Consider the following 19,219-nt stretch of genomic DNA (forward strand, 5'->3'; position numbering starts at 1 on the left):
GACATATTGTCAGGAGGGACCAGTTGCTGAAGTAGGATATCATGTTTGGTAAGGTGGAGGGTCAGAGAAAAAAAGGAAGACTCCCAATGAGTTGGATTGGCCAAGTGGCAGCATCGATGGACTGAAGCGTGGCAACAGTAGTGAGGTTGGCCCAGGATGGGGCGGTGTTTTGTTCTGCTGTGCATAAGGTCGGTATGAGTCAGTACTGACTTGAAGGCACCTAACAACAACAACAACAACATCTATGAGAAGATAAATTGTCTTCTTTTCCCTTCCTTGAGAGCACCAAGCACAATGTCTGGCACAAAATAGAGGGTCAAGAATTTACTGACTATTGGAATGATTTAAACAGCTGATGGAAAGATGAATCTTGTTCATCACACATACAACAAACTAAGGTTGTTTGTGTGAAGGCCATTTCCACAAAGTCATGAAAGCGTTGGATGAGAAACACGTTTTATCACAGATTTATTTCATGAGATAAAATATAATATTTATACATAAAACAGATGCCCATTGTTTGAGGGGAAATTCTGGTGTGGTTCTTTGTTGTTAAGTGCTGTCTAGTTGATTCTGACTCATAGCAACCCTGTATAGGGTTTCTGAGGAGCAGCTTGTGGGTTTGAACTACTGGCCTTGCAGTTTAAACCAACCTTTTGGTCCAATGCTTATTCTACAGCACCACACTACTAATATTTACAAAATATGCCATTTTAATTATCTTATTTGATTGAATAAATACAGGGTTATACCCCAATTTCATAATTCATTCATTTATCTAATATTTAGTTATTGTGCAAAGTAAAAATTCACCTAGCAATGCTATGGAACTATCTGCCATTAAAACCATGAGAGAGATTACATTTATAGAGGATAGTCCAGGTTCACTCTCTGCCTTCCCTCAGTTGTATTTTGATAGTAGTCCTTTGCTTTCATATTTGGTGACAAAGAGTAATGAGGTTTTTATCTATTTTGTCACTGGGTACCCACATAGTAGTAGAAAATCCTTTTAGTGATAAGTGGAAAAAGGCAAGGGAAAAACAAACATGTGCAAACTTTGTCAGGCAGTCTTTCTCACATACAAACCCTTTACTTTTACAAGCGATGGATCCAGGTTTTGGGGGGGGGGGGTGTTCTGGGGTTTATATAAATTGGGAGCCATCTTTGAGAAAAAGGCTACACAACTACAAATACAAAACTCAACACAGAACCTTAGAAGAAACGTGTGCAAATGACGGGCTCCAAAGTGTAAGTAAGCCTCATTGCCTTCAGAGTCAGTGAGCTTTTGACCTTGACTCACTGTCTTTCCCAGGCCCTTGTTGTTGTTAAGTACTGTCAAGTCACCTCCGACTCATAGCGACCTATGTAGGGTTTCTGAGGAGCGGCTGGTGAATGTGAACTGCCAACCTTGTGGTTACCACCAATCTTGCATTAATCCACAGTGTCATACCAGCTCTCTTCCCAGCCCCAGAACCATAAAATATTCATTCTGACCTCTATGCTTGTTTACTTAGAAGATCTCTTTTCTTTGTCTTCAATCCTTGGACCACATATTTTTCAAAGTTTAGTTCAAGAACTACCTGTTCCATAATACATTCTTTGATTCTGTGGTTGTTCTTAGGTACTTTTGAGTTAGTTCCAACTTATAGCAACCCAGTGTACAACAGAACAAAACAGTGCCTGGTCCTGCACCATTCTCAGAATAATTGTTATACTTCGGGCAATTTCTTTGATTTTACTCAACAGCAAAGTTCTCCTTCCCAAATGACCACAACCCTATGTACAGAGTATAGAGCCAAGATATCTTGTCTCACTGTAGCTTAAGGAACATCGTGAATCACTGTATTTGATATGTCCATATTGTACCTTCTCCAGTTAGACTGTTCACTTCCTGGACACAGGGACTGTTTTTTTATAAGTACTAATCACAAGGTTGGCAGTTCAAACCCACCACTCACTCCTTGGAAATTTCATACAACTTGGCTATGAGTCAGAACTGACTTGATGGCACTTAATAACAACAACAAGAAGCACCTATAACAGTTCTGGGTATAGCCGGAAGGGAAGGAAAAATAAAACGTGTTATAGAGTTGAGACAATGGGACTTGGAATTAGGAAGATCTAGTCTAGTCCTGGAGTCCTGGTGTGGCACGATGGGTTAATGTGCCAGACTGCAAAGCCATTTGAATTGCAAGGTCGGCAGTTCAAGCTCACCAGCTGCTCCTTGGAAACCCTATACAGGGTCACTATGGGTTGGAACTGACTCAACGGCACTTCACAACAACAACAGTCTAGTCCTAGCTCTGCCACATATTAGTGTGAGGCTTAGGTCAAGTCACTTAATATCTCTGAGTGTTGGTTTTTTCATATTACTGATAAGAGGATAAAGTAAAAATATCTAGTTAGCCCCTATCTTGGAGTTCTTTTTGGCATTAGATGCTTGGAATAAAAGTAAGAAATACTCCATGCTATGAGATGGAAATTCATGATGTATCAAGATAAGGTTATAACAGACACATGAGCAGTCATGGGGCCAGGCACATAGTAAGTGCTCAATAAATAGTTGTTAAAATAAATAGCTGATATAAGGGGATTCAGAAAAGAAAATGATTAATTCAGTAAAGATAAAAAACTCTTCACAAATCTGCAGCCTCATCCCTATTAAGTATAGTGGGCATGACAGTATCTGCGAAGCTGCAAAATGTCTCATGATAAAAAATAAAATTGAAAGGAGAAACCAAGGATTGAATAAGAGAGAGGAGGGAGGCAAGGGAGGAAGAAAAGTCTAAGGAAGGGTGGGAAAAAGGGGCTGACCTGGCCAAGTGTACACTCCATGCCACCAAGGAAGTCAGCCTCCTTCAGCCCATTGTGGTTGCTGCTGATGTCGTGAACTTCAAACCGCAGGCGTTGCACCTCTTCAAAGTAAAAATCCACAGTAAACAGTTTTGAATACACTGGGTTTATGCAGGTGCGAATCACCTCTGTTCTGTCAACCTGCAGGGAGAAAGAAAGAGAAAACTCATCAGGGTTTAGGGCTTTTGTTATTGTTCTTCAAGCAAACTAATCTCATGATGCTTCCCTTTCTTATAAACTATAAATGCCCTCCACCAAGTACAGGTTCACCAAAGCAAGGAGTTACAAACTCTACAAGGATGCACCTTAGAGAGTGAGCCATGTTTCAACGAGGAAAATCCTATTAGACAGAATAAAGACTTAGATTTTGAAGATGTGGATCACATGTTATTAGATAATTGAGCAGCAAGTAGATAAATTATTAATTGTTGCCTGAAGCCTTGGGATGAGAGAGATTCTAAAAGCAAATCTGGACTCAGGAGGAAAGAAATCTGTAATTGATTGGAGATGTCTGATGGACACAGTAATGGGAGCATGCGTTTTCATTCTAGCCAACCCTACAACCTGGAGTGGCACTGCGGGTTAATGCGCTGGACTACAAAATAGGTTTGAACTACAAGGTCAGCAGTTCAAGTTCTGCTGCTCCTTGGAAATCCTATACAGGGTCACTATGGGTCAGAACTCAATGGCACTTAACAACAACACACCTGGTGTGGTGCTGTAGGATAAGCACTGGACTATGAACCACAAAGTTGGAGGTTCAAATTCAACAAGTGCTCCTGGGAAACCCTACACAAAGTTGCTCTGATTCCAATATGAGTTTTCTATCTTACAATTCCCAGAATAATGAAGTGGAAAGCCATCAGAATGGATATGAAGATGACTACCTTCAGTTTCATCTCTGCCCTTCATTAAGTGTATAAGATTTACCCGCACTCCTGGTGTGGCACTGTAGGATCAGAAGAGAGTCGACTGTGGATCACAAGGTTGGTGGCTCAAACCTACACAGGATCACTATGAGTCGGAACCAACTCGAAAGCACTTAACAACCACAACAACATTTGCCCACTTGTTTCTATTCCCTGGGCCTTGATTTTCTCATCAACAAGATGAGGATTAGAGGATTCGAGAATGAAAAGTTCGTTTCTGTGTTAACATTCCACGGATCTATGGTTTCCCTTGCCTTCTGTAATCATAACTTCTGTTTATACCACTATGATCCAAATTTGCCACTTTCTGCCCAGTTCTGTGCTCCAGGAGGATGACTTCTGTGGATTTAATTTCTTGGGCTCCTTGGATCTTTGGGCTCTGATTGGATTTAGCCAAAGAGAGGGTTTGGCAGGAGATTGGAGAACTGATAGGTACAGGCCTTGACTGTCTGTATCAACATACAGCTGTACCAACAGATTCTCGTTCACAGAGGAGTTCTTGCTGGGATCGGGTAAAACAGTCTCCCCTACTCCACCCATCTACCCTTCTGAGTGAAGGGTGTAATCAATTTCTCTCAGCGCTACCTCCTATACCTTGTCATCTTCTGTTGACACCTGTAATGTAATGCTGCCCACACCCCTATCAAGGGTCTCTCTATAAAGAGTTTAAATCTTTAGGTTAAACTCTCTGGTTATGCCATCTGTTTCCTGCTGGAACCCTTACCACTAAAGATCTTTCCTTCTATATCTGTCACAAGTAAAAATAAAAATAAAAAAATTATATTCTAGGAAGCTTTAAGGGACCAAACTAGAGATAGCTCAAGCTCCTACAGAATCTTTTAACTGGAGATACCCATCCTTCATGTTTTATAAATCAGCTGGAACCTGTATGTTCTGGTGTGGTGCTGTAGGATAAGCACTCAACTTCAAGGTCAGTTTGAACTGCAAGGTCAGTTGTTCAAACTCACCAGCTGCTCCTCGGAAACCCTATACAGGGTTGCTATGAGTCAGAACCAACTCGACAGCACTTAACAACAACAACATATGTACCGCTGGCTTTCTAATAGAAACAGGGCTTGTTGGCTACTTTCCCAAGCATCATTTACTAACACAAACTGAAAACCATTCCCCTTACTTTCATATTAACAAAGGAAATTGTTGCTGTTGTTGTTAAGTGCCTTCGAGTCGGTTCTGACCCATAGCGACCCTGTACAGGGTTTCCGAGGCTGTAAATCTTTATGGGAGCAGAACGCCTCATCTTTCTCCCGCAGAGCGGCTGGTAGTTTCAAACTGCTGGCCTTAAGGTTCGCAGTCCGAGGAAATAGTCTCTCAATAAAATGGTCAATATTGTGACCTGTGTTGACCAGCCTCTCCTGACACTCTTGAATTCCAGGCTTCCTCTCTGACCCTTATCACTCAGGACTATGAGAGAGAGGGTTGTTCATAAGAAAACACCTCCAGTCATTCTTGGTGGCGGTGGTGAGGGTGGTGGTGGCTGTGTGCCACTGAACTGGTTTCGACTAAAGAGACACTGTATAGGGTTTCTGAGCAGAACATTTTCTACGGGAGCAGAAAACTTAATCTTTGTCCTGCAGAATGACTGATCATTTTGAGCTGCTGACCGTATGGTTAGCAGCCTCAACTGGTAACCCACTATGCTACCAGGCCTGCTCGTCATTCTTGGAAGGATAAATAATCCATGTTGCAAGAAGTACAAGACTATGGTTCCGGTTATGTCACTGTCTACCTGAAAAGCAAAGCCAAATCCAGTGTTGAATAGCATTTTAAAACAAGTTACTGTTGAGACAAATGGCTATTTGACTATTCTGGCCTTCCATGAATTTGGACCTGAATTTTGCATTCTTATACAATGCTAATTCGGGGACAGGATTGATCATTGCATTGACTGGGTATAAGACTTTCCTACATTGTTTTTTGTTTTCAGTTGTTCAGAGACCAGGATTTTGAGTAATAGTATAAATCAGAGGTCATGAACTACTAGTCTTTAGGCTCAAGCTAACTTGAAGTGGGGGTGGTAGTTTTCTATCAGGTTGCTTCCGACTCACTGCAACTCTGTATAGAGTTTCTGAGGCCATAAATCTTAACAGGAGCAGAAATCCTGATCTTTGTCCTGCAGAGCAGCTGGTAGATTTGAACGTCTGACCTTTCTGTTACCAGCCCAGCAGGTAACCCACTATGCTATCAGGGCTCCGTCAAGCTAACTTGGAAGTATTTTACTAATCCCACAGTGTTTTTCTCTTAATTTTCCAACTTAAAAAAGGGATATTTCTATTGTTCCACTCTTGGAAAATCATCAGACTATCTAGCAACCTTGGACACATTCCTGCATGGTAATAATTGGAGGTTGCCCTAGTCAGTCTGGGCATTTAGTCACCAGGTCACAAGGTTTCTTCTAGGTCTTCTCCCCTTGTTGAATTACCCCATCTAGCTCCTAGAGGTATTTGAGTTTGCAACATTCAGTCCAAATTCATGGAAACAAGGAGTTAATGATAAAGGAGCTAATTGTGTGCATGTAATAGTGACTTCTGATAGCTGGTTTCAAAATAACCACTAAGATGTAACTTAAAGGTAGGTTTGATAACCTCAACTGAGATATAGCAAAGATACCTTCATTTCTTGTGGATGGAATAATTAGAATCACATGCAAGTACAGATGATGAAATAGGAGATAGAAACATTAGTCTTTGTTTCTCTGCTTTCCTGTTAGTTGCCATTGTGTGGACTCTGGCTCATGGCTACTGTGTGTATAAAAGAAGGAAACATTGCCCAGCTTTATGCCATCCTCATGATTATTGGTATCTTTGAGTCCATGGATGACCTTCTACATCACAATTACTTATACTCTGAGTGCCTTCCAACTTGGTGAGACTCATCTTACAGCACAACATGAGGGGCTTCAAAAAGTTCATGGGAGAAACAACTCACTATCTTTTCATTCTATTCTTGCATGAACTTTTTGAAGCATCCTTGTTTTGACAATATTATGGTGACTCATTGGGTTTCATTGGTTAATTTTCAGAACTTTCTTCCTAGTGTGGCATAGTCTGGAACCTCTGCTGAAACCTGTCTAATACAGATGAGTGTTCTGGTATTTGAAATATCAGTTGAATAGCTTCTAGCATCATGCAGTACAACAAGCTGACAGATGGTTGGTTGGCACAAATAATTCTTGATTTTCAAACAAGGACATCACATAGGTATGCATTTTGTGTTGACATCAAGCCACATGCATTAGACATGGATATTCAAAGTAAACTGCCAGTGGGCAACACTGAGCACTTTTTTTATTTTTTTAGGGAAATGTCTAATTGGAAAGAAAGTAAATAACAAAATTTGTAATAACAAGACAGATCATTTCCAAAGATAATCTCAAGGCAAGCAGGAATTCCAAGGATAGAGAGTACTCAGGGAAAAAAAAGAAATGTTGGTTGAGGATGTGCTTACAATACTAGATGCATATTTGGAGGATATTTCAATACAATATGAATTCCCAGTTGTTATGGGAGATATATTATCATTTTTGGAGGCTGAAAGCAGGATGCAGCCTAGGGTAGCTCATTTTTCTCATTGAGAGGCACCAAGGTCAAGGTGGTTGTTTCTAAAACATTCAGTTCCCACTGACTGGTGCTACTTGGCTGCCTCAGAATCAATAGGGAGGGAAGCGTTTTTTTAAAACCTCAAGATTCTTGTTCCCTATCTCATGTAACTCATAAGAATACAGTGGGACCCAGGAATCTTTAAATATTTGTGCTACTTTTCAAAGTGTCCAGGCAAATCTAATGAAAATGAGGGTCTACAGGAAATGAGCTGTGTGTGTGTGTATGTGTGCACACTTGTGTGGTGGTAGCAGTGGGATCTATCTTTGCTCTTGTGTACAATGTGTCAATGCTGATTTTAATATTGCTGGCCCTCTGTTACCTAGTCTGCAAATGATGACAGCTAATCTCCTGTCTCGTTGTAATGACTGAGATATTCATGCTGCTTTATAGTTGACAGAATAGGCTCACATCCATTTTATTCATCTGATTCTTATAGCAGTCATGGGATGCAACATTATATACACCATTGTACAAAATAGAAAGTTCAGGAACAAATATCAGCACAAGCTACTGGGTGTCAGAGGAAGAACTGAATTCATGTCCTCTGAACTCAAAGTCTGGGCTCTATTTCCTAATTCATGTCTACTCATAATTATCTTTAGCAGGAAAGGGAAAAAAGCAGTTAGGTTATAGTATGATGTTGTCATTAAGTGCCATCAAGCAGGTTCCACCACAGCGACCCTCCATATAGTTTCCAAGGAGCACCTGGTGAGTTTGAACCACTGACCTTGTGGATAGCAGTCCAGTGCTTATCCTAAAGCACCACAACATACTAAATTATTGAATATTGTTTTTGAAGAGATACTCTTTCAAAATTTTAGTCTAAAATATTTTTCAGCATAAATGAAAAATTCATGATTGTTTTACACATCAACAATTCATCCCTCCTCTTGTGGGTTCATGCGCCAGACTGCAAAGCCGTTTGAACTGCAAGGTTAGCTGTTCAAGCTCACCAGCTGCTCCTCGGAAAGCCTATCCAGGGTCACTATGGGTCAGAACTGAGTCAATGGCACTTAACAACAACAATCGCTAAATACTGATGGACATTTAGGTTATTTATAGTTTCTTGGCTATTACAAATAAAACTTTTGTAAACAAAATATACATGCCTCTTCAGGGACATATGTTTCGTCTTTTCTTGGGTAAATTCTTTGGGAAGAAATGGCTGAGTTATATGACGGGTAGAAGTTAATTTTTTTGCATTCTAATACATGTACAACTGTGTCTCCACTATTAATGTGCATTTTCCTAATGACTAATGATTTTGGGCATCTTTTCATATGCTTATTTGCCATCTGTTTATCTTCTTTGGTACAGTTACTATTTAAATCTTTTAACAGGCAGCGTCTTTCATATAACATTATGAGGTGGAGGTAGTGGTGGTGGGCCACGGAGTCAGATCCGACTCACAGTGACCCTGTTTAGGGTTTCCGTGGCTGTAAATCTTTGTAGTTGTTGTTAAGTACCATGGAGTTGGTTCCGATTCATTGTAACACTACACAGGGTTTCAGAGGCTGCAAATCTTTATAGGAGCAGAAAGCCTCATCTTTCTCTTGAACAGCTGGCAGGTTTGCAGTGCTGACCTTGAGGTTAACAGACCAACTCATAACCACTACACTACCAGAGCTCCTTTTCCAACTCATAGAGACCCTGTGAAGGATTTCCTAGGAGCAGCTGGTGGATCTGAACTTCTGTCCTTGTGTTTCGAAGTCTGGTGCTGATCCTACAGCAACACACCAGGAGTCCAGTGACCATTTATGCAGTGTAAAAAGAAGAAAATTCAAACTCATTGGTGTCAAGTGAATTATGACTCAGCAACCCACAGGGCAGAGTAGAACTCCCTCATGGGGTTTCTAAGGCTCTAATCTTTATGGATGCAGACTGCTACATCTTTCTCCCACAGAGCAGCTGATGGCTTGGAACCTCTAATAATGTAGTTAGCAGCTGAGTGCTTAACCACTGTGCCACCAGAACTCTTATGGTATATGTTGTTGTTAGGTGCTATCGAGTCAGTACCAACTCATAGCGACCCTATGTACAGCAGAATGAAATGCTGCCTGGTCCTTTGCCAACCTCACAATCATTGCTACATTTGAACCCATTGCTTCTGCTGCTATGACAATCCACCTTGTTGGGGGTCTTCCTCTTTTTCTCTGACCCTCCACTGTACCAAATGTGATATCCTTCTCCAGGGACTGGTCCCTCCTGATAATATGTCTAAAGTATGAGAGACAAATACTGGCCATCCTGGCCTCCAAGGAGCATCTGGCTGCAATTCTTCCAACACAGATCTGTTTGTTCTTTTGGCAGTACTTGACACTTTTAATATTCTCCTCCAGCATAATAACTCAAATGCATCAATTCTTCTCCGGTCTTCATTATTCACTGTCCAACTTTCACATGCATATGAGGTTATCGAAAATACCACGGTTAGGCACACCTTAGTCCTCAAACTGACATCTTTGTTCTTCAACACTTTAAAGAGGTATTGTGCAGCAGATCTGCCTAAAGCAATATGTCATTTAACTTCTTGACTACTTCTTCCATGAGTGTTGATGGTTGATCTGAGAAAAATGAAGTCTTTGACAACTTTAATTATTTTCTCCATTTATCTTGATGCTGTTTATTGGTCCAGTGGTGAGAATTTTTGCTTTATTTACATTGAGGTGTAAGACATACTGAAGGCTGTGATCTTTGGTCTTCATCAGTAAATATTTTAAGTCTTCTTCACTTTCAGCAAACAAGGCTGTATAATCTGCATATCGTAGGCTGTTAATGAGTCTTCCTCCAATCCTGATGCCACATTCTTTTCATATAATCCATTTTTTCAGATCATTTGTTTAGCATACAGATTGAATAAGTATGGTGAAAGAATACAACCCTGGTATACATCTTTCCTAATTTTAAACTGTTCAGTGTTTCCTTGTTCTGTTCAAATAACTGCCTCTTGGTCTATATATAGCTTTCTCATGAGCCCAATTCACTGTTCTGGAATACTCGTTCTCCGCAATGTTATCCACATCTTTTTATGATTGTCCATACAATCAGTAAGCATCTTTTTTATATTCTCTGCTTTCAGCCAAGATCCATATAGTCAGCAATGAAATCCCTAATTATACATCCTCTTCTGTATCCAACCTGAATCTCTGGATATTCTCTGTCAATTTATGGTTGCAACCATTTTTTAATTATCTTTAGCAAAATTTTGCACACATGTGATGTCAGATGATTTTCACATTCCATTGAGTCACCTCTCTTTGGAATGGACACAAATATTAATTTCTTCCAGTCAGTTGGCCAGGTAGCTGTCTTCCAAATTTCTTGGCATAGATCAGTGAGTGCCTCCAGTGCTACATCAGTTTGTTGAAAGATTTCAATTTGTACTCCATCAATTCCCGGCACCTTGTTCTTTGTCACTGCCTTCAAATGCACCTTGGACTTCTCTCTTCAGCATCATTAGCTACCTCTTGAAATGGCTGAACATCAACCATTTCCTTTTGGTACAATGACTCTGTGTATTCCTTCCCTCTTCTTTTAATGCTTTCTGCATCAGTCAATATTTTGCCCACAGAACCATTCAATATTGCAAATTGAGGCTCAAATTTTTTCTTAAGTTCCCTCAGCTTAAGAAATGCTGAGCATGTTCTTCCTTTTTGGTTTTCTAATGCCAAGTCTTTGCACATTTCGTTATAATATTTGACTTTGTCTTCTTGAGCTGCCCTTTGACCTACGCTATATAGTTATGCAAGTTTTGAGCTCTGTTATCTAAATCCTGATGTTCAAAGTAATGCCCAAGCTGGCAAAAATATGTATAATATGAAACTCATGAGGAAAAGTCAATAAATTAGGCTGTACATGTGTCTGTGGAGTTCTCATTTGTCCATTGGGTATACCAGGAATGCAATGGGTGCTCTGAACCCTCATCATATAGATTGGACTGTGTGGGACACAAGTTCAATGTGTTACCAATAAATAATTTAAACTTTTGTCTTTAACGGCCATCTACTCCCTGGAATTCTATAAAGGTTGGGAATTATAAAGGCAATGCTGCAAGGAAGTGAAAGCTAAAAAATGTGATACTATCGATGGTGAGGGAGGAGCTCTGGTAGCATAGTGGTTACAAGTTGGGCTGCTAACCTCAAGGACAATAGTTCAAAACTACCAGCAGTTATGTGGGAGAAAGATGAGTCTTTCTGCTCCCGTAAAGATTTACAGCCTCAGAAATCCTATGCAGAGTCAATATGAGTTGGAATCTACTCCATGACACATAATCACCACCACCATTGATGGTGAGGAACCTGATGGCAGGAGTTAAAATTGATGCCAGTCCTTAAAATTACTCTAAAATGTATGATCCATCTACCAGCAGAGTGAGTAGTATCTGGGATCTTAAAAGCTTATAAGTGGCCAACTACGATACAACTTTTAGTTTCCATTGTTTGGGAACAAAAGAGAAAGAAGACACTCCATGAATCAGAAGAGAAACCAGACTACAGGACTATTTCCATGTACCACTGCCTTCTCTACCTTGAGACCAAAAACCGAGATAATGCCTGGCGGTTACTACTGAGTGAAACTCTAATCAGGTATAAAATAGATGGATACTGACAGAATGGGAAAAAACTAGGGAACAGAACTTAAAATTCATAAAGAATTCAGAATTATTGGGCCTACTGAGCAGGAGGAGTTCCTGAGACTGTGGCCCTGAGTGACCCTTCAAACCTTCAATCAAAATTATTCCAACATCAGATTTCAATTAATTAACAGTGTAGCTCAGAAAGTAAAGATTGTCACCCGTGAGTACAGAATTCTTAAAAATGAAAATATACCTACACCTATGGAAGCAGTAACTCAAAAGAGGGAACAAGTCCTTACAGCAAGAATCATTCCCACCTCCTCCACACACAGAGTAGACAGGGATGGGCAACTTGGACATTGGCTACCTAAAATGGGGGTGAGGGGCTACAAAGGCAAGAAGTGACTGGCTTACAAGCTTTCAAGAGGGAACCTAGACCCAGAGGGCCTGGAGGAAGGTAGAATCTCCAGTGAGTACTATTCAATCTGACTAGGCGGGGCTGATGCAATGAAATGCAGACGGGTCTCTTGTGATACAATAGTGAATAATTGTTATCAGGACTGATTGTGAGGGTTGGAAATGTAAAGGTAGACGTTTTACAGCAAGGAGGGGAGTGATTAACTTTTCAGTCTAGGCATGGAGGTCCCTAGGACCATCAAGGGAGAAGAGCAGAGAGCGGGACCCTACCCAGAGAAGCAGTGATGCCTGAAATGGAGCCAGAGATGATGATGTGGAGCTATGGAGCAGCTGGAGACTCTAGACCCAGAGAGCAAGAGCGACTGTGTGCAGAATACCTGGGGGGCACAGGGGAAGGATTGCGTGGAGGGGATTGTAACCATGGCATTGAGACGATATATGATAGAATGAATGTAAAACTAATGTTCTCCCATGTATACTATCACATAATTCACAATAAGTCATTAAAGAAAGAAAAAAAAAAAAAAAACTTAAAAAAAAAAAAAAGAAAATACATTGCTACATATGACCAAATGGTCAACAGTTATTTTAAAGTGTAGAAGAAAGGGCTAGGGATGGGGCAAGGAGTTTCAGTTAATGGGAGTAAATTAACTAGAATAGAACAAATGAGTGTTGACACATGTGGAGAATGTTACCCCTGTGACTGGTCATGATGTCTACAAACTGTGGAGGAAGAGGGGAATTTTATGTGCATATTTTCACCAAAAATAAAGTAAAAAAAAAAAGGAAAGAAAAATTGATGTCTGCTTCAAGGTCTCCTGGAGAAGTACAAGTTTTTATCATTAGGACAAGGGATATTTGTGGGAGCCTGGCTTGGTGAAGAATAATGTCATGGGCCAGAGAGAGATACGAGGGCCTCCAGGGCAGGGTTATGATTGCATCTTCCTTCACAATGATCTTCTTAAAATGTTTACTCTATATTTATTTAGTGAATGAGGAGAGAAACGAAACTCTTCTGATTAAAAAATAGATAACTTACTTATGTTAAAAAATGAAGCATTTATTATGGGCCATCGTTCAAATCATATAACTTCCTAGGAGACATATTAAACCACATAAAATTTAGATAACAAAATAAATCACTCAGCTACCAGAAATAACATTATTCAAATTCAGGATTTCAGCTGCAGTGGCTGCTGATTTTAAGTGACTGGTCTCAGAGCTGGTGGCTTGCCCAGTAACTGCAACAAACAAGTTGTGGGTTTCTTGTTCACTCAACAGAAAGAGAGAGATTGGTGCAGGTGAGCTAGGTTTTGATTTTCCAGATAAAGTGGATTCTCCACTTTGAGACAACTGAAAGTGGTTCCCATTCTGTTGGCTGTGTAACACGTCATATGTGGAACCCCAGTTTGTTGTTGTTTGTTGCTGTTGAGCCAATTCTGACACATGATGACCCCAGGTGTTAGAGAGTAGCACTGCTCCAGAGGGGTTTTCTTGATTGTAACCTTAACAGGAGCGGTTCACCAAGCCTTTTTCCCATAAGGCTGCCAGGTGGGTTTGAATGGCTAACCTTTATGTTAGCAGTCAAGTGCAAACCATTTGTGTCACTTAGGACCATAACACAAGTTTACTGGAGCCATTATTTGTGTGATATGTCCACATCCTGAGATCAGACCTTTCCTGGCTGCCTGCCATGTAGACTGGACATTCCTGTTCATCCTTTCTTAAAACTGCAAATATGTCTGAATCTGTGAGGGCCTTTATTTGTCCTTACTTCCTCAGACACAACTTGGACTGAAGCTGACCATAACACTTGTGTAGCTTAGTGGTTCTCATTGGGGTAGTACTCACTGCCTTGGGGTATTTGGAAATGCTTAATAGCATTTGGGGTTGTAACAATGACAGGGTAATGTCATTGATGCTTAATATTCTATTTTGTAGAGACTAAACTTGCTCATGAAAGCTAATAAGTTCCTCTGATAGTCTAGTCCATCTTCAATTCTACCTACGCAAACTGAGAAATGCTGCCAAGTGTTCTCTGAACCATTCACACAAACAAATTTATGAGTGAATCTAGAATCTAGAAGAAAATAGTTGGTTCCTCAACAAACTCAAGAAGGCACTTCATATTTAAGGTAATCAAAATGTTTGTGATGCAATAGTAAAAAGATAGAATCAACGTATAGTCCCATCAATGGAAGAGTGGATAAACAAATGTAGGTATACAGTGGAATACTATGCAACATTAAATAATAAAATTGAATTTGTGAAACACCTCATAGTATGGATGCATATGAAGGACGTAATGTTGAATGAAATTAGTCAATCCCCAAAGGACAAATATTGTATGAGAGCACTGTTGTAAAAAGTCAAGAAAATGTTTTCGCACTAAAAGAAATATTTGTTAATGCTTACCAGGGGTGGTAGGGAAAGGGGAGTAATTAACTGGCTAGATATGTGTTATCATGGGTAGAAGGGAAGGCTATACAATAAGAAGGAGGTTGGCGAAAAAATGAAGGAGGCAGGGGAAGACAAGGGGAGGAGGGAAAGGGTTAAAGAGTGCAATAGTGATGTAAGGGAAAGTGGCAGCATCAAGATGCTCAAGCCCGCCAACAATTGTGAGGTTGGCCCAGGACTGGGCAGTGTTTCATTCTGTTGTGCATAGGGTCACTATGAGTCGGTACCGACTTGATGGCAACTAACAACAACAACAAGGGTAGATACATGGATAGACACTCAGGCTGAATAGATGTGGGAGAGAGAGAGGGAATATACTTACACATATATAAGGGATTGACGGGATATTTGTACGTGAGTATTTACCTTCATTAACTGTACATCCATAAAGACGGTGGACAATACACATGGCAAAGTTATGAAAACTCAGACATTATCAAACACCTTGAGGGAATGAGTTGCTAGGCCTGAGGTCTCAGAACTGTATTCTCAGGAGACATCATGGTCAATTAGCATAACATAGTCCACAAAGAAAATGTTCTGCACCCTACTTTGGCGAGTGATTGGTATCTTACAAGCTCATGAGTGGCCAGCTAACGTGAAGCCATTGGTCTCTCTTTGCTTGGAGGAAAAAGGAGTGATGAAAACTGAAGATGCTTAGGAACAGTCCAATGTACTAATGAACCATGTGAACATCAGTCTCCATGACCCTGAGACTCAAAGAACAAGATGGTGCCTGGCTACCACTACCAACTACTCTGAAAGGGATCACATTAGAAGGTCTTGGAGAGAGTGGGAGAAAATGTGAACAAAACTCAAAATCAAAAAAAGGCATAATGGTCAGATAGAAATTGATAGAACCCTGAGACAACAGCCCTTGATCAGCCTTCAGGTCTGGAACTGAACTCATCCTCATGGCTCAATTTTCAGCCAAACAATAGATAGGTATATGGTGGTGCTATGTGCCGTGGAGTCAGTTCTGACTCATAATGACTCGGTATAGGGTTTTAGAGGCTGCAAATCTTTACAGGATCAGAAAGCCTCATCTTTCTCCCCTGGAACAGGTAATAGTTTCAAATGGCTGACCTTGAGACAAGCAGTTCAACTTGTAACCATTACACTACCAGAGTTCCTTAGATAGGTGGTAGTGGTTATGGTGGTTATATGCTGTGGAGTCAGTTCTGACTCATAGCAACACTGTACAGGGTCTGAGGCTGTAAATCTTTACAGAAGCAGAAAGCTTCATCTTTCTCCCACAGAACAGATGGTAGTTTCGAACTGGTGACCTTGCGGTTCGCAGCCCAATTCTTAACCACTACGCTAGGGGACAATAACACTAGGGAGGTATGCACCTCACAGATTGGTCATCCATTTGCCATCAATCATAAGGGCAGTATTTACCCAAGGCTAAAATTCAAAAGAGTTGGGAAAAAAAGAAAATTGAAAACAAGAAACACAGGGAGGAAGTGGGTAAGTGATACCACAGTGAGGGGACTGCAGTGATTGAGATGATCTGTGGACCTACTCTGCAAACCTTCACTCAATTCACAATAAAAAGTTAATTTTTGTGTATGTGATAGAAATAATATACTTTATAGAAGCTATCTCCTTAGGAAATCATTCTGACCCTGGGCTAGTGATTGAAAAGGAGAGCAAATTGGGTGGTAGCTAATGGTGGTGGTAACTTTAGTGCTCAAAGGAAGGGGTGAGAGAAAATGATGCCCTTTTATAGCCTACCTGCTAAGTATTGGGCACTGTAGAAGTTATTTTTATTTTTTTCAGTCCTTACCTTTAACAATGAAAAATTTTACAGTTTAACATCTTTGAAATTGGGATGCAAGTCACGATTTAACAGAAAACATTTAACAGTTACGTTTAACAGAAAACTTTTTTTGTTTCATGATGATTCATAAGAGAATGGTTCATCTTACTACCAACGATTCTATTAAATATATTATTTCCATTTTGCAGATGATAAAACTGTACGCAGCAAAGTAGTGGTGTAAATAGGATTGTAACGCACTCTGCCTGACTCCCCAAATACATGCTTTTTCTACCATATCATCCTACCTATCTCAAGAAACAGCCAACCCAGGACTACTCCAGGCTTTATCTCAGAAAGGGCACACTTGCCAGTCAAGGGCTAAAAACTTCAAACACTCTAGATTAAACGGAATTAAGTGAGCCAGGATTACAAGTGTCTTCCCCCATTATTGATCTATTGAAGGCTCCCATCATCTGGCTGCTATGCACTTAGCCTAGCTTTCAAGTAACAGCGTCTCTCATGCCAGCTGTTCTGTTTATAGACCCTGGGGATGAACCTGTCAGTGAACTCAGAGCCAGATATTCCTTTCATCACTAGACATAGCTCCAGGCTTAGCTGTTTAAAGCAAACAGCAGAATCACATCACCTTACTCAGGAGTGTGGTACCTTTAAAATGAGCATCGTTTCACTGTAGACGCAATTGCTACATCGATGGGCTCCAGGTATTCTTTCTCTTTCCTGTCCTCCCCAGCCCCTGTAGACTGCTGGTTCTATGCTGCACCAAGCCTGAGGCAATGGCACCTAACAATATATTGTTGTTGTTTTATATAGATATAGATATAGATACAGAGAGAGAGAATGAGAGAGAAAGAGAGTGAGACAGAGAGAGAGTGAAAGAGAGTAAAAGAGAGTGAGACAGAGAGAGAGTGAGAGAGAGAGTGAGTCCTGGTGTGGTGCTGTGGGTTAATGCGCCAGACTGCAAAGCCGTTTGAACTGCAAGGTCCGTAGTTCAAGCTCACCAGCTGCTCCTTGGAAACACTTTACAGGGTCACTATGGGTCAGAACTGACTCAACGGCACTTCACAACCACACACACACACATATATATATATAACTCAAAGGGGCTCTGGTAGCATAATGGTTAAGAATCAAGCTGCTGCAGTTTGAAACTGCAGGAGAAAGGTTTTCCAGTCCCAGAAAGATTTACAGCCTTGGAAAGAAATCCTATGCAGGGTCACTATGAGTCAAAACCGACTCCATGGTATATAACCACCGCCACCATGCGATATCAGTGGTTTTCCAACTTTGCTATACATTTAAATCATCTGGGAGATTTCTATACTAATTAAATTAGAATCTCAGGGGAAGAGACCTGTTGTCTTTGCTGTTAAGTGCCATCAAGGTAGTTCTGACTCATAGTCACCCTGTACAGTGTTTCCAAGGAGTGGTCCACTGCTTTATCCTACAGCACCACACCAGGACTCCATGCTCTTAAAAATTTTTATTAGAATCTCTGGGGATGGGACTTAGGCATCAATGTTTTAAAAAATCGACCTAAGTGATTTTAAACAGTTAAGTTGAAAAGGCAATACTATATATATTTCCAATCACTATGACTTAGCTCCAAGTCATAGTAGATGGAATCATGGAGCAGAAGTTAATACATGATGTAATCCAACCACAGCTGTCTGCAGATGTCCATTGCCACACCCCAGCGTGTGGATCAGACTTTGTGAATTGACCCTTTTCTGAGTAATTCTTGCACCTCTAGAACATGCTGTTTGACTCTTGTTCTCTTTGCTACAGGATATGAGGCTTGAATAAGATAACCATATTATGGGAAAAATTGGTTTATTTGGATGCTTTATCAAACAGGAACCCCAATAGCTGGTGAACTCTCTATTTGTGAAACAAGAATTAGTGAATGTGGTGGTTATTCTCCTTGCATCACCAGATTCTGTGCTCAGCTCTGTGTCCCAGGAAACTGACCTCCATGAGATTATTTCATTTAGGTTTAACTGTCAGCTTGCCTCCTGCAGCCAATGGAAGACACGAGCAGATCAGAAGGCAGGAGACAGAGAGGTTGGTATGTTCTTGCTTTCACCTAGCCTTAAATGACATCTCCAGCTGACCTTCTATCATCCCGCCCAGCCTGAAAGGCTCTTGTTCTCACTGGCTCCATCACACCACCACTTCTGCCATTCTTCAGGCCCAGAGACGGGATAATGTTGTTGTTGTGAAGTGCCGTCGAGATGGTTTTGATGCATAGTAGCCCTGTATAGGGTATCCCAGGAGCAGCTGGTAAGTTTGAACCACCGACCTTGTAGTTCAAACTCACCTTGTGGCCCAGTGTATTATCTTGCAACACTATAGCTTCCTATTAGTACTTCTTTTACCATACTTATTCAACCTGTATCTGAGAAAATCAATCGAGAATCTGGGTTCTATGAAGAAAAACGTGAACTCAGGATTGCAGGAAGACTCATTAACAACTTGCGATATGCAGATGATACAACCTTGCTTGCTGAAAATGAAGAGAACTTAAAACATTTACTGATGAAGATCAAAGAGCATAGCCTTTGGTATGGATTACATCTCAATG

The 19,219-nt window shown here is 40.6% G+C and overlaps 1 protein-coding gene across 3 annotated transcripts in view; it reads right to left on the minus strand.

Annotated features, from left to right (window-relative positions):
- CPNE4 (copine IV) overlaps positions 1–19,219 on the minus strand; it is an 853,737-nt gene that overhangs the window by 291,906 nt on the left and 542,612 nt on the right. For all 3 annotated transcript variants that reach the window (XM_006840023.1, XM_006840024.1, XM_006840025.1), the window contains exon 3: positions 2,815–2,994. In XM_006840023.1, the coding sequence (XP_006840086.1) occupies positions 2,815–2,994 (180 nt within the window). The remainder of the gene's footprint in view (positions 1–2,814; positions 2,995–19,219) is intronic.

The sequence above is a fragment of the Chrysochloris asiatica genome, unplaced genomic scaffold (assembly GCF_000296735.1).
Source record: "Chrysochloris asiatica unplaced genomic scaffold, ChrAsi1.0 scaffold00028, whole genome shotgun sequence".
Taxonomy (NCBI): Eukaryota; Metazoa; Chordata; class Mammalia; order Afrosoricida; family Chrysochloridae; genus Chrysochloris; species Chrysochloris asiatica.